Here is a 16,226-nt window from a genome sequence, read left to right on the forward strand (position 1 = left end):
GGTGAATGCGAATATTTAAAGAAAAATGTCAAAAGCCTTTGTAATATTTATTTTATGATTTATTGGTTCAACAAGTTTTATTTCTAATTTTAAACTATGAAAATTAAAAAGATTAATTACTTCCAGAAGCTACTTCTAAACGAAAGTTTCTTACAGGACATCACTCAATCATGCTCGAAAGACTGTTAACGCAATCATGATGATCACATACATACATGAATGTAGATGTATGAGAATGCATACAACCACATGACGTGGCAAACACTGTGCTAAGAAGCGTGAGGAAAATATCTTGCCACGCACACAACTTCTCTGAACTCTCCTAAAGATCTTCTCTTAGCTTCGTTTCGCTTCCTCTCTCCCTGTCTTTCACCATAACCAACCACCACATCACTTCTAAACCTTTTCTTTCATCATTCTTTTTATCATTATTTTCACAAATCAACACCAAAAGTTCCTTCTCCTTGCTGCATCCTTTCCCTTTGCATCTGTTGATTCAGTCCGTATATATAGCTCGTCAGGTAAGCACAGCGTTTTGTTTTTCTTTTTCATTTTTATCGGATTACATCGTGTTTTCGAGTTTTGTTGTGGTGTTTGTGTACTTGTTTTGATTTTTTAACTGGATTTGATTGTTTCATTTTTCTTTCTTGGATTTGTTAATCCGTGGTGAATCTGTGTTGTTATTGGACTTTTTGCTGCTAGTTTTCATTTTTGATATTATATATAATATATACAAATATATATGTGTATGTGTGCATATATATGTATGTATATTCATGCTGGGAATTGGTTTGTGAAGATTAGATGAACTGTTCGACCATGAAGAGAATTGAATGTTTCTACCAGAAATTCTCAATTGGATTTACCTCTTTTTTTCGTTCTTGCTCTGTTTGATATAACTCCTTTTGGGCTTTATGTATGCTACATTTTTTTTTTCTGATGCATCTTTTTTTCGAGTTTTGTTGTTGGAGTTTCTGTAATTGTGTTGAACATTGAAGTGGATTGCGACTTTTCTTTTTAATATGTGATTCGATGAATCAGAGATGTTATTAGATATTTCGGTGCTAGTTTTCATTTTAATATTTTATTCTCTTCTGAAAACTGATATATTATTAGGTGTTCTTCGATTCAGAAATTATAACGATAAATTGAAATGATGAAAATTCCATGTTTCTACGAGAAAATTTCAATATCATTGATTTATTTTCCTCTGTCTGATAGAACACTCTTGGGGGTTATATCAGCTACATCTGTTTTTCTTTTTTAGATTATTAAATTTGTGTCGAATCTATGTTATTAGATATTTTGGTGCTAGCTAAAATATATATATATATATATATATATATATATATATATATATATGAGATAAATTAAGTAAAAATGAGGGATTCTCACAAAAACATAACTCTCTTAAAATTTTTTAAAAAATAATTTTGTACTTCCTCTTTCTCCGTTAAAAAAAGAATTTGTTAACAAATCATTTATATTTTTTCTTAAAAATTGTTATCAAATTACGAATCCAACTATTTTAAAATGTAGAACGATGAAACTTTTTAATGAACATCTACAAGAATGAGTAAACATAACAAATGCCTACAAGATTTGTCTACCCATTTGTTCTTTATAAGAATTAGGTTTAATTTATAATTTAGTTTCTACATTTAAGGCTCCCATTAAATGGTAGTGTCATCCTTGCTAGGGAATCTTCGTTTCCCTATGTCTTGATTGTGGAGCTTGTTTAGATATAAATAGTCTTCGCGTAAAAGTTGAAACCAAGGGCAAGTTGTATATAACTTTCTTTATTAAGCCTTTAGATGTCTTTTAACAATAAAACCACTATGATAGAATTTTAAGTTTCAAAACAAACAATACCTTAAATACCGTAATTAATCTTAATAATACTACATCAATCGACTTGTGATTAGAACATTAATGTTGTTTGTGTATGAAAAAGTGGTTCTTTCTAAGACGAATTCTCATTTCATAAGTTCAACCGAAAGAGATGGAAAATTGTTCCAAAGATGAACCTTTGTTCTCTTAACACTCAATTGAGGATTTGTTTCAGCCCTCAATTGAGGGCTTGTTCTCGTAGTCTAATAGTTACATATTACTTTGAATCAAGCTAAAAACAATTTATATAGACACATTAGGAGTGACATTTAAGCTCTGAGCTTAGCATTTCCATGCGGCCTTGGGATTGGCTTTAACGGTAATGATGGTCTCATCCTTGCTAGGGAACCTTCATCCCCTTAATCTTGACTGGGGTGTTTTATTTTAGTACATCTAATAATTTTACATTACTTAGAACAAGAGACTAAGGACAAACTGTATACTCATTTTTCCCTTATCTCAATGGATTTGAGGTCAGAATATATATAACAAGATATTAAATAGTTTTAGATTAAGATAAAATTTTCAGTAAATAGTGTATGTGTATATGACACTTGCAATAAAATTTGAGAAAATATGATACAGTTAAAAATTCATAGAATACTATAATAGTTGGTAAAAATTATATATATCTACTCCGTTTTTTTTAATATACATTGAATTTGGACTTTTTGTTTTCCCTTCCGGTTCTGTAGTGGAGAGAAACTAGAAAATTACCTTCAGTGTCAACGGGTTTCAAGTGTAAGGAGTTAAGCATCGTAGGGGAATCCACATTAGCGAATAATTAGAATTTTCCGATACATGCATTGATTTGTCATTTCCTTGGACATGTTTTTAGTGTTTATCATTTATTCGTATTTGCTGAAATTTGAATTTGGTATACCAATCCTTGTTTGGGTACTAAGATGAAAATATGTGGGCATGCTAAACAGGAAATGTTGAATTACGATATTCTAATTCTTGATTGGTAGCCAGTTTTGTCTGGATTTGGGTTGTTGGTTTTGATATCAGAAGCAGAAAGGAATAAGTTAAGAGTTGAAAGTGAAGGCAAATTTCTGTTTCAATGGCTTCTTCCGGTGAAAGATGGATTGACCGTCTTCAGTTCTCCTCGTTGTTCTGGCCTCCCCCACTAGAAGATCAACAGAGAAAGGTAACTTATAATGTTTAATGTTCATGATAAATAGTTTAACTTAAATGGTTTATGATACAAATCTACGCATTTCTATATTAGTTTCCTCAAGTTTGACATTTTAATAATAATAATAATAACAACAAATAATACCTTATTACAGCTATATATTCCTGTTTATAATGTTCCACTGCTTCACATCAAGCTTATAGAACTTGAGCAGTTAATGTAAAAGAAAGGAAGGAATCTCCAGGGAAAGTAGCAAATATCATGTTTCCAAAGTGAATAGGCTTTGATAGGCATTGAGTTTGACTCGATCAATGCCTATTAATCAAGAAATGTCAAATTTCAGGACATGTAGTTTAGATATATTGCTCCTTCCATTTTAATTTAGGTTAATATTTTTCATAATTTTTCAAATTGATTGTAATTTATTTCTTTCGATTCAATAATTACAATTTTATTCCAATATTATTCTAAATAAATATTCATATTAATATCATTTCTTTCATTAGTCAAGGGTGGGAGGGAACATTGTTCAAAAAAGTGTTGTATTACAAATTACAAAACCAATTAAGTGGCACTTAATATTTTAATTACTAATAGAAAAAAGTTTAAGGTGTGTTTGGACGAGGTAATTTAAGAGAGTAATTTATTTATTTGGAGAATTTAAAATTCTTTCAAGGAAAATGATATGTTTGGATGAGGAAATTAAAAGAAAATTGAAATTGAGAAATTTTAAGAAGATATTTCAAATAACTAAAATAGTAAAATTTGAAATTCACTAAAAAAAGAAGGAAATTAAAATTCTCCAAATTGTGGGATTGCTCATTGGTCAAGAAAAAAAAGTCAGGTCCAAAAAGTTGAGTCAGGTCAGACAGAAGGTCCAGTCGAGCTGAGTCGGGTTGAAAGTCGAGTCGAGTCAGACAAGGTCGAAGGTTGATCCGAGCTGGTCTAAGCTAGCCAAGGACGAAGGTTGAGACGAGTCGGTCAAGCCGATTTGGATCAGATCGTAGGTTGAGCAGAGCTGGCTCAGGCCCCAAGTCAAGCCGAGTTGGCCTTATCCGAAGATCGAGATGAGGTGGCTATGAGTCGAGTCAGTCCGGGCTGAAGGTCGAGTCGAGCCAGCCTGAACCGAATTACAAGTCAAGACGATCTGTGCCGAAGGTCCAAACGAGATGGCTTTGAGCTGAGTCAGCCTTGTTGAATGTCGAGTAAGGTCGCCCTAAGCCAAAGTCAAACTAGGTTGGCTCAAGCCGAAGGTCGTGTCGAGTTGGCCTAGACATAAGGTTTAAATCAATCACCTTCGTTGGAAGTTGAGTCATCTCAACTTGAATCAAATCAGCTGAGGTTTAATCGATTCAGATTGTTTTGAGGTCGAATTGATTCAAATCGGCTCTGCTCAAGTCAACTTGAATCAAAAGTCTAGATGAGTCGTATTGAATTAAAGGTCGAGCTAAGTTAAATTAGACTCAAAGGTAGAGTTGAATTCGTTGTAAAGTAGAAATTAAATTGTTTTATCTAAATAAGAAAATTTAAATTTAAGATATTTCAATTACTTCATCCAAACTAGATATTTAAAAAATTATGAGAATTTAATTGCAAATAATTCAATTACTAAATATTTCAATTTTTTTGAATTGTTGAAATTCTCTCTCCAAACACAATATTAAGGATAGTTTAGTAAATTTCTCCCATTCACTAACTTATTTATTGTTTTCTTAATATGTGTGAGAAACCCTAAACAAAAGATAAAATGAATGAAACTGGAGGGAGTATCTATTTTGTAATTATATTATCTTCGTTACATTCTATTTTGTTTTTAATTACAAGTTAAATTGATTTTTTAACATTGTTTAAATATTTTAAATTAAAATTATGTTTATTCTGAATATATTTTTAACTTCATATTTTAATGAGTCATATTTTATTTTAAATTATAGTAATTATTATATTTAATTTAAATGAAATTGTATTAATTATTTTTATTGTGAGTATATTATTTATCGTCAAAGTAACATTAAATTCTGTTAGTTTAACTTTTAAGAAATTTTAATTTTATTTTAAATAGTATAGTTGTAGTTCTAAAGAATATTAATGTTATAACTATTCTATTAAATTCAAATTTAAATACAATATTTTAAGTTTATTCATTCAAAGAATATAGTAAAATAGATGTGTATAAAACTTATTTAACCCGTATATTTTCAGTGGTTAAACTGTTAGTATTTGCTATTTTATTTAATTAACTCTTTTCTTCAAACAGTGTGGTTTGAGTACCGAATGCTTTAACTTAATTTATTCTTTGTATTAGACGTGGCAGCCTTCAAGTAAAAAAAAACAAAACAATTAAAGAACAAACTTCTATTAAGCATTCCATTTACTGTAAGACGGAGTCTGTGACAGAGGAGAGCTCTGTTATTTAACCTTGATTGAATGGAATGTGCAGAGTTGTTTGCTGCGGGGCACTGTTAATTTTGATTGCCATATATATTCATACTGAAATCCAAATATCGTTTTTATAGTAAGTTCTTAAGAACCATATAAAAACAGCACATACGCTTACATTAACTTTTAGATATTAAATAGAGAAGCTAAATTACTCTAGTGAATTATTAGGATTAGGAAGTAAGTTGTCTTCCCAAACCATAGGTTATGTGTTCAAAATTTTCCGGAACAGGTGTAGAATTTTGATCCAGACAGAAACACCCAAAATTGAAAAAGTATTAGTAGCTTTAATATATCTTTGATCAATCACGAATTTACATTTTCTAGGACGAATTACTTACTAGGTCTTAAACTATTTTCTTTTAACCGGGCCTTTCACCTTACAAATCTTTTAATTGAATCTCTAAGTTTTTTAAAACTGTATTAAATTATTTGTAATATTTGTAATAAACCTGTCTTAAATTGTCATTTTCCAATTATCATAACCAGTTAAAAACTATCTCAAAGGCATTTTTTTTATGGACCTACTTAAAAAAAGTGTTTAGGAACTGATTTAAAAGTTGTCATTTAGTACAGGGACTTATTTAGTAACTAAATATGCTCTTCCAAACTTTACTATTTTTAAATATTTTACAAAATCTGTCTTTTATTATATGTACAACTACAATTATTATATGCATATATGTGTGGAGATTGCCACATAAGGGAGGATTTGTCTTGAGATTTTTTAATTAGTTTAGATACTGTTGTGGTATATGGAGTCTTGAAGGATGAAATGCAAAGGTGCAGCAGTAGTGTGGAGCTATTATGTTCTGTAATATGTCTGACTTTTCCTGTTCATGTAAACGAAATGGAGGTAGCAACAAATACAAAGGAAAACAATGAAGAAGAAAGTGGAATAGAGGATTAGAACGTGTAGCAAAGTGAAAGTAGAAATAAATGTGGGAAAGGTAGAGAGGAGAAATAAGGATAATATTGACATTTTGAAATAGTTAACTAGTGGAATAAAAGTTCATACTACTAGTCAGAAAGCAGCAGCGTTTTAGTCATTTGTAACTGAAATTATATGTTTCCAAAATCTAATTATAAGCTCTTTTATGTTAAACATAATTGTTTTATCATGTACTTCTTGTTCTGATATATATTTCTAATTTTTGTTAGGATCAAATTGCTGCGTACGTTGAATATATTGGTCAATTTACATCAGAACAATTTCCTGATGATATCGCTGAGGTATGATAAATACAATTGTATGTACATATAAACTGGAAAAGTGGATATAGAAATGCATGTTTTTTTTTTTTTGAAGATTCAATTAAAATATTGTGCTTTTACTTACGGAATCCAGGAATTTGTATCAAACACACTTACTGGTTTGTGTTGCTTTGACAGTTGATCCGCAATCGATATCCATCCAAAGAAATGCTCCTCTTTGATGATGTTTTGGGTATTTATTCTTTAATATTAGTTTCAATTTTTATTTACTCAACAATAGTTTATGACTATTGCTTGCGCAAATAACCTATTTGTTCATTCACATGTACATCCAGCGGTACTTGTCCTTCATCATCCTGAGCATGGGCACGCAGTTGTGCTTCCAATCATTTCATGTATTATTGATGGTACGCTGGTCTATGACAAGACTAGTCCTCCATTTGCTTCTTTCATTTCTTTAGTCTGCCCAAAAGATGAGGTATAATCCATTGACTTGTATTTTGATTTTGTTTGTACGGAATTCAAATTCATAGAAAAGTAAGTTTCTAGTTTGTGAAATGCAAACACAATCTACTTAATCAAAACTAGTATGATTTTTAATTCTAATTGATTTAAGTGTATAATTTATTCAGCTTCAGCATCTGCAAAGATGTTCCCTGCCAATCTTTTGATATATTCTGTGTAATTTTACAGAGTGAATATTCAGAACAATGGGCTCTAGCATGTGGAGAAGTTTTGCGTATCTTAACTCTTTACAATCGCCCCATATACAAAATGGAAAGACAATGTTGTGAAGCTGAAGGAAGCAGTGGCGGAAGCCATGCAATGACTAATGATTCCGTATATGAGGAATCTGGCCGTAATTCTATGATGCAGCAGGAGAAGAAGCCCATAAGACCCTTGTCCCCTTGGATTACTGATATATTATTGGCTGCACCTTTAGGCATTAGAAGTGACTATTTTCGGTGGTGAGTATTTTTCGTTACGCTTACAAATCACATCTTTCAATTCAGAAAGATGATATTTGCTATGAGTCTCTTTAGACAAGTTTCTCCATAATGCTCTAAGAAAGAAAAATAAGAAAAATATGAAATTAGTTTTTTCATTAACTAAAATTAGTTCATACACTAGTTAAAAATACAATTTTAGAGAAACTATGAGACAACTTACAGATTAGTTTCATGTTATGGAGAAACTCATTTCATCATTTTTCTTATTTTCTCTTAAAGTGCTTGTGAAAAAATTTGTTCAAATGTGCCTTTTGTTATGTATGTTTTAGCTGTGAATGCACGTCCCAGGGCATTTTATGGTCCAGGATGTTTCTGTTCAAGGTTCACCCTCTAAAACAAACCCAAATGTATCTATTGCCTCGTAAGTTTTGGAAACAAAAGTAAACCGTCAGTCACATTTTTGTTCAATTTTGAACCATGGTATATTGGTGTGTTTAAGTAATGGAGTATAGCATAATCAAGTTCAGGGGTAAGCAATGTGTTTTTTTCTTTTTTTTTAATGTTTGTCAATAGCATATACTGAGCAACGTTCGTACTGTGGTTTAGTCTCTGATTCTATTGGTTTGATTCTCTTGCAATTGTAGCATTGTCTATAAAATCTTTGATTATATTAATATGATTGAATCAAATGGTTTAGATATCTTGTTTCCTCTTTGACTCCAAGTTAACTTCTGCATAAGTTGATCGAAATTATCATGCATTAACAGGTGTAGTGGTGTAATGGGTAAATATGCCGCAGGAGAACTCCGGCCACCAATGATTGGTACGTTATCCATCAAATCATCAAACTCAACTTTTTTAATTCTTACATAAGTCCTCCGATGTTATTCAAGTGAAAACCATGTATGGACATACAGATTGGAGATCCACAACGACTAATGATAGTCAAAATAATGAATGTGTTGTTACAAAGATTAGTGGAGATTGAATGCAAAGTCTATTAAGAGTATTAGTGATATTCATGTGACCTATATTTGTAACGGTTACCCTTATAGAATTCTAATGTGACTATATGTAACGGCTGAGCACCCTTACAGAATTCTAATAGTTATTTTGAGTCTATAAGAGAGCTTGAATATACTGCAGAATGTATCCCAAAGGAAAGAAAGTAAAATAGTATAAAGAGAGAGAACACTTCAGTCCCAAATTATCTTCCTCTAAATTTTATACTACAAAAAATTGAACCTTTGGAATACCACAACAAATGTATATAATTGGACGTGCAACCCTCATTCCATAAATATGTTACCACCCATATTTGAGGGGGATTTGTTATGATCCCACACCAAGAACAAAATGGGCGATGTTGTCCTAATAAGTCTTGGTCAGTTCTCACCTTAAAAGCCTTGTAAGTTGTAAGCCTAAATTCACAGTCTACTCATGTTTGATTCCTTCATTTCCAATTTTTCATTGAATGGAAGTATAAAAAGCATTGATGATGATTTTTGCTCCTGTTAAAACAAATTTATAATAGAGAAGGATCTTTTCTTAATTGAGTTTGTTTTTCCTTAGTTTCTGCACGTGGTTCTGGGAAGCATCCTCAACTCATGCCATCAACTCCAAGATGGGCAGTTGCTAATGGAGCTGGTGTTATATTAAGTGTTTGTGACGATGAAGTTGCTCGTTATGAGACTGCCACTTTAACAGCTGCTGCTGTCCCTGCCCTGCTACTTCCTCCTCCAACAACAGCTTTGGATGAGCATCTTGTTGCTGGATTACCAGCTCTAGAACCATATGCACGTTTATTTCACAGGTTATTCTTAACTCAATACCTCTGTAGTTAATTTGTTGTTCCTTGAAGGCATTATCCTGAGAAAATTTAAATTCCAAAATTGTCTAGATATTATGCTATTGCGACTCCCAGTGCAACTCAGAGGCTTCTTCTTGGACTGTTAGAAGCACCCCCATCATGGGCTCCTGATGCACTCGATGCTGCTGTGCAGCTTGTAGAACTTCTTCGAGCTGCTGAAGAATATGCTTGTGGAATAAGAGTAAGCTTTACAATCTTTATGCAAATTCTAAAGAGGACATGCTTAATAATGTTGAATAAACTTAAATGGGGTAGTTGATGTTTAACAGTTTATTCAGTTAAGAGAGAAAAGGTCAGAAGTTGGTGGTTTTTTTTTCTGCCTTAATTATAATAATTGGCAGAGTTTAAGGCTTGGAATTGGGAAGCCAAATTCCAGTCTATAAGTTCAGGTTGTATTGTTTAGTGCAATATGAATAAAAAGTGAATCAGAATATTAAAACCTAATTATCAAATACACAAATGTAATTTAAATACTAGTTTTGTTTTACGTAATTAGATTCATTTAATACGGTGCATTAAATTCTCCTTAACTAGCTCTCATGGCACTTGTTATCAGGGTTCTGATCTCTACACATTAGACAATATTTTGAGATGAAAGCATTGATGAGTTCAATATTTCGTCATTAAGGATTTTATCGACCACTAAGTTAGTTAGTATTGCAATAAAAATAAGCTGAAACTGGGTTCATAGAGATAACAACAATACAAAAGCCTTTTCTGACAATATTGGGTTTACTACAATACATGCAGTGGTGATGGCATAGTAATGTGCATTTTGATGTTTTCATCTGCAGTAACCTTCTGAAAATGAAAGCTTCGATCGAATTGACTGATTTACTTTTTCTTTTTCCTTCTCTATAATTGTTAATACAGCTCCCTAGAAATTGGATGCATTTTCATTTCTTGCGGGCCATAGGGACTGCAATGTCCATGAGATCTGGTGTAGCTGCAGACGCTGCAGCTGCATTGCTTTTCCGAATACTTTCTCAGCCTGCTTTACTTTTTCCTCCATTAAGGCAAGTTGATGGTGTCGAAGTTCAACATGAACCTTTGGGTGGCTATATTTCTTCCAACAGAAAGCAGGTTATAACACTCTTTGCAAGTTACCTCATTTTCTTTTTCTCATTTTTGTGGTACTATAGAGCTCATTCTTTGTGCATAATGTAGACATAATATTTATTTGTTGATCAGATTGAAGCTGGTTCTGCTGCTGAAGCCACCATTGAAGCTACAGCCCAGGGCATTGCCTCAATGCTTTGTGCTCATGGTCCAGAGGTTGAGTGGAGAATTTGTACCATATGGGAGGCTGCTTATGGCTTGATTCCATTAAATTCTTCAGCTGTTGATCTTCCAGAAATTGTGGTCGCAACACCACTTCAACCTCCCATACTCTCATGGAATTTGTACCTACCCCTACTCAAGGTTCTGGAATATCTTCCTCGTGGAAGTCCATCTGAAGCATGCCTCATGAAAATATTTGTTGCTACAGTGGAAGCTATTCTTCAGAGGACATTTCCAGCTGAGTCCATTAGTGATCAAAAAAGAAAAACAAGATACTATTTTGTGGGCTCTGCCTCTAAAAACCTTGCCGTGGCAGAACTTCGTACAATGGTGCATTCACTTTTCTTAGAATCATGTGCATCTGTTGAGCTTGCTTCGCGCCTACTATTTGTTGTCTTAACTGTTTGTGTTAGTCACGAGGTCCAATTCAATGCAAGCAAGAAGCCAAGAGGTGAAGATAATTATTTGGAGGAAGTGATTGAGGATTTACTTGCAGTATCTGAAAGCCAGAAAGAAACCAATAATCGGAAAATGAAGAAACAAGGTCCTGTAGCAGCATTTGATTCTTATGTTCTGGCTGCTGTTTGTGCTCTTGCCTGTGAGCTTCAGTTGTTCCCTATGGTTTCGCGAGGAGAGAATCGTTCAGTCCCCAACAAAGTAGAAAAGATAGCCAAGCCTGTCAAAATAGATGGATCTTCCCAAGCATTGCAGAAATGCATAGATTCAGCAATACGCCATACCCACAGAATTTTAGCAATTTTAGAGGCGCTATTTTCATTGAAGCCGTCTTCTGTTGGTACCTCATGGAGTTACAGCTCAAATGAAATAGTTGCAGCAGCTATGGTTGCTGCACATATTTCTGAACTATTTAGACGGTCAAAAGCTTGCATGCGTGCTCTGTCTGTTTTGATGCGTTGCAAATGGGATGATGAAATCCACTCTAGGGCATCGTCATTGTACAATCTCATAGATATTCACAGAAAAACTGTTGCATCCATAGTTAACAAGGCAGAACCATTCGGAGCAACCTTAATTCACACCCCTATTTGTAAAGATCCCTGTGGTAGTAGTAAAAGACAAATTCAGTTTGAAAACAATAGCCACCTTGACCCTGGGCAGACATCTACTTCATCCTCTACAGATTCATCCCCCTCAGAACTCGGTAAAAGGTGTGATATAACTTCATATTCAAATGAAGCATCGGGATGTACGTTTGGAAAAGGAGCCACAAGTCTCGCATTTGATGCTTCTGATCTAGCCAACTTCCTCACTATGGACAGGCATATAGGATTCAATTGCAGTGCCCAAATTTTTCTTAGATCCAGGCTCGCAGAGAAGCAAGAGTTATGTTTTTCTGTTGTATCACTACTATGGCAGAAGTTGATTGCATCTCCTGAGACTCAACCTTGTGCAGAAAGCACTTCTGCTCAACAGGGGTGGAGACAGGTACTATTACATTGTTATACTTCTACAACTACTATCCTCTTTGCTTTTTTTAATTGTGAACCATTTGTTATACTCTATGCTTCTCGTGTCAGAACTATGCATTTTTTAATATATCACACAAGTTCTTTTTATTATGTTTTTGGAGTTACTAGTGAAAAAAAAAGACTACTGATGATTGGAATTCATAATAGCAATACACTGACTCCAGAAGATTGTATCTTTATTCCACAGGCCATACATGAAAGCATCACCAAATAGCTTACACAGCAGCACAAAAAAAAAACTGAGTTGAAGATGTTAAAAGATTCATGTTGGCAAAAAAGTATTAAAAGGGGAATAATCTGAACATATTGATATCTATCAATTGTTTCAGCTTTTTACCGTGACCTGTCATAGACTTGTAAAGCTTCAAAACTGATATCAAAGTCATAATTCAGAGAAACTAGAGCCTTATTTTGATATTTTTGAGCGGGAGAGGAAATAAAACAAAGAGTATCCAATGAATGAGATATTTGAAAATGAAAAGCTAATTGCTGTAATTGTCAGATTTCGGGGATGTGTAAATTCGTAGCTGAGAGCTGCAAAAGTCAGCTATTAATAAACTCCATGATTGATTGCCATGACTATTATACTGCATATAAGACAGCTATTTAGCACAAAACTAACAATCTCAAAAAAATTATAAATGTTTGTGTGGATTAAATGCTCCTATTATATTCCTATTTTCCACAGGAAAAAGGTCCATTATTAATGATTCGGTGATTTAATGTGATGTAGGTTGTTGATGCATTATGCAAGGTTGTATCTGCATCACCTATGAAGGCAGCTACGGCAGTTGTTCTTCAGGTCTGTGTCTTTTATAAAATGGTTACGTAAATAATTACTCTGGATATGGACTTTTAGCCTGGATTGTAAGTACTGTTAATTTTTTAATGTACAGAAAGTTTAAATATCTGTTGCAGAAGAGCTCATCTAACCAGTGTTCTAAATCAGCTTCCCTTTCCGGGATTTTTTTTGTTAAAATTACATAGTGGACTTGTTGCTTTTCAGGCTGAGAAGGAGTTGCAGCCATGGATTGCCAAAGATGACAATCTTGGTCAGAAGATGTGGAGAATCAATCAGCGGATTGTAAAATTGATAATTGAACTAATGAGGAATCATGATAGTTTAGAATCATTAGTAGTTGTGGCAAGTGCATCAGATTTACTCCTACGAGCCACAGACGGAATGCTAGTGGATGGAGAAGCTTGCACTTTACCACAGCTTAAGGTACCATGTTCATACATTAGCTTATCCATGCAGTTTCAGAGTTTCAATGTATTTCAACCAGATACCTGTCTTCAATTCATGGCCGCATGGCAATAAAAGTTCTTTCAAAATTAAAGACGGGAATGTTTCTTCTAAAATTTTCTTTCTTCATGTTATTTAATATTTAATTCCATTCCTTTAAACTTTTATATTTATTCCTTTTGATAAATATATAGGCAATAAAATGATTTTTTGTTGATAAATATTTATCAGTATTTTTTGGTACATACATACATACATACATACACACCACCTACTTACCTATTCATCAATTCCTTGTTCCTTCTTCACGTCTTAACATGAGAAATAGTAGATTTTGAGAAGGTAATATTTTATATTTCTTTCCCTGGAGGTAAAATGGCAATGTTATATGGAAGACTTTGTATAAAAAGCAATTATATATGAATGTAAATTTATGCAATATAGTGTGGAGTTGTGCTCAAGTAAACCACTACTGTTTCCTTTTGTACCTTTTTAATTCAAAACTTTCATACAGTAACCTAAAAAATTGTCCGCCATAAATCAAGTCAGCTATAAGAAATTGAGCAATGTTATCTGCATTATCTTTAAGCTTTTCTGATATTCATGCTTCAAATTTGGTAAAACTGGCCAGCTACTGGAAGCAACCGCTAAAGCGATTCAGCCTGTGATTGAGTTGGGAGAATCTGGGTTCGCAGTGGCAGATGGTCTTTCAAACCTGTTGAAGGTAAACCAAACTTACCTCATTTAAACTGTGCCTATACTGAATGAAAGTTGTTAGTTTAACCTCAAATCTGGTTCTAATTTACAACTGCATATGAACATAGTATATGTTATCACAATCAAGCAAAAATCAAGATACAGAATAATAACAGAAAGGATAACAAAGGCCTTGCTGAAATTATTCTGTTGTTATCCTGAATTTTTAACTGTTTGTGTCTGTAAGCGAAGAAACACAAACACTTTTAAATGGTAGTATACTAGCATATTGTGTTTATAATTAAGGGAAAATGTGTTTTACGTATACTCTTCATCAAACTTGATTTTGGTCTCTCTTTGAAATTGATAAGTTAATCATCAAATTTTAAAAACTATGTGAATATAGTCCTTCCTTTAATTTGGTGACAGTAAAAAAATCCCCACTGAATATTAAACTTGAGCACAAAAGAGGATTAAATTCACATATTTTCAAAAGTTTGAAGACTAATTCATTAATATACAAGTGCGGAGACTAAAACCAAATTTGACAAAAAAATATAGGGACTCACATTTTTGCCCTATAATTGATTATGCTCATTTTTAAAACATGGATTATCTTTGGTGATTTTAAAATTTTTATTTCATGTTAATTTGAAATTACTTTTATAAAGTATGGTATGGTCCTGTCATGTCCTAAAGTTCTCTAAATTTCTATATCCACAACTGTGCTTCCTAACCTATAAAGCACCGTCTTCTGGTAAAAACTGTTCTTTTTAAGAAAAGAAATTCAAGTTTTGAAACAAGAGTAACTCGTGTGCATGTTCTGTTACATAAAATAGAATGGTTTACCAACCTCCTTGTGCACATTCACATGCAGTGTCGCCTACCAGCTACAATCAGATGCCTTTCTCATCCTAGTGCACATGTACGGGCTCTCAGCACTTCTGTTCTTCGTGACATTTTGAATACTTGTTCGATTATATACGGTCCTAAGAGACAGCAAAAGAATGACATTCATAATCTATACTTCAATTTGGATGTCATTGACTGGCGAGCTGACATAGAAAAATGCTTGATATGGGAAGCTCACAACCAGCTTTCAAATGGAATGTCTATTGAATATCTTAACACAGCTGCAAGGGATTTAGGCTTTGCAATTTCTATCTGAAATGAAGTCATGTATAACCATTTAGTCTATATGCATTTTACCTTAAGTAGAAATGCTAAAAGCACACTTTCTGACACTCTTTTGAAGAACACAATTTATTGAAGAACACAAAATTGTAAGTTTCACCTTATTTAATGAATCTCTCTTCTAATGTTGTAACTTTCAACAGATTCTGACCAGTAAGAAAGTGTCTTAGAAAAGGTGTCTTAGATTATGTTGCTAGCACTATTCTTATCTCAAGATTTGTAGAAAACCTGATGTTATTTATGTTTAGGAACTTAACGGTTTGCAAATAAGTAAACCTTCTTATTATGTTAGTTTCTTTTAGCAAGTCACAAAAACAACATTGTTGTCCCATTCCTCTTTTTCCCAAACATGACATCAAACAATGATGACCGTGTACAGAAACTAGTTTTGTATTATGTTTGTTATGTTTTATGCTCTTCATGATGTGTATAGGAACTAGCTTTGCAGTATGTGTGTATGTTTACTTATATCAGCATACTCGTCATGACCATGCTCTATATATAACTGTTATGGTATGTAAGGAGATCGAAAACAATAAGAATTATGATAAGTAAATATATATTATCTCTAATAAAGAGAAGAGAAAATATAGAAGACTGATACAATGAGAATCGTGTTTGTAAGAGTGAAATGATTTGAAATATACTACAGTAAGGCCTTAATAGGATACGGGAAAGAAACTAAACTACAAACTAGTTAATGCCTAGTTTGAACTAAAACAATAGCCATATTTTTGTATGGATTAAAAATAGACAACAATAAGAACTACTCTCGAAAGTTATACACAACCATCACCACTTTGGGTTGAATTCCACT

The 16,226-nt window shown here is 33.0% G+C and overlaps 1 protein-coding gene across 2 annotated transcripts; it reads left to right on the top strand.

The window, feature by feature from the left end:
- The first annotated feature begins 302 nt into the window (after positions 1 to 302).
- Positions 303 to 15,828, top strand: LOC114182165 (protein GIGANTEA-like). 2 transcript variants are annotated; one of them, XM_028068955.1, is made up of 15 exons: positions 303 to 521; positions 2,823 to 3,040; positions 6,629 to 6,700; positions 6,860 to 6,914; positions 7,018 to 7,160; positions 7,376 to 7,650; positions 8,400 to 8,455; positions 9,205 to 9,445; positions 9,533 to 9,683; positions 10,376 to 10,585; positions 10,694 to 12,229; positions 13,007 to 13,075; positions 13,280 to 13,498; positions 14,151 to 14,243; positions 15,093 to 15,828. In XM_028068955.1, the coding sequence occupies exons 2-15, from the start codon at positions 2,954 to 2,956 to the stop codon at positions 15,381 to 15,383; spliced, it is 3,498 nt and encodes a 1,165-aa protein (XP_027924756.1). In that variant the 5' UTR covers positions 303 to 521; positions 2,823 to 2,953; the 3' UTR covers positions 15,384 to 15,828. The 2 variants fall into 2 exon arrangements, with proteins under 2 accessions (XP_027924756.1, XP_027924758.1); XM_028068957.1 differs by having other exon boundaries at positions 2,866 to 3,040; positions 15,093 to 15,383.
- The last annotated feature ends 398 nt before the right edge of the window (positions 15,829 to 16,226 follow it).

The sequence above is a fragment of the Vigna unguiculata genome, chromosome 4, assembly GCF_004118075.2.
Source record: "Vigna unguiculata cultivar IT97K-499-35 chromosome 4, ASM411807v1, whole genome shotgun sequence".
NCBI classification, from domain to species: domain Eukaryota; kingdom Viridiplantae; phylum Streptophyta; class Magnoliopsida; order Fabales; family Fabaceae; genus Vigna; species Vigna unguiculata.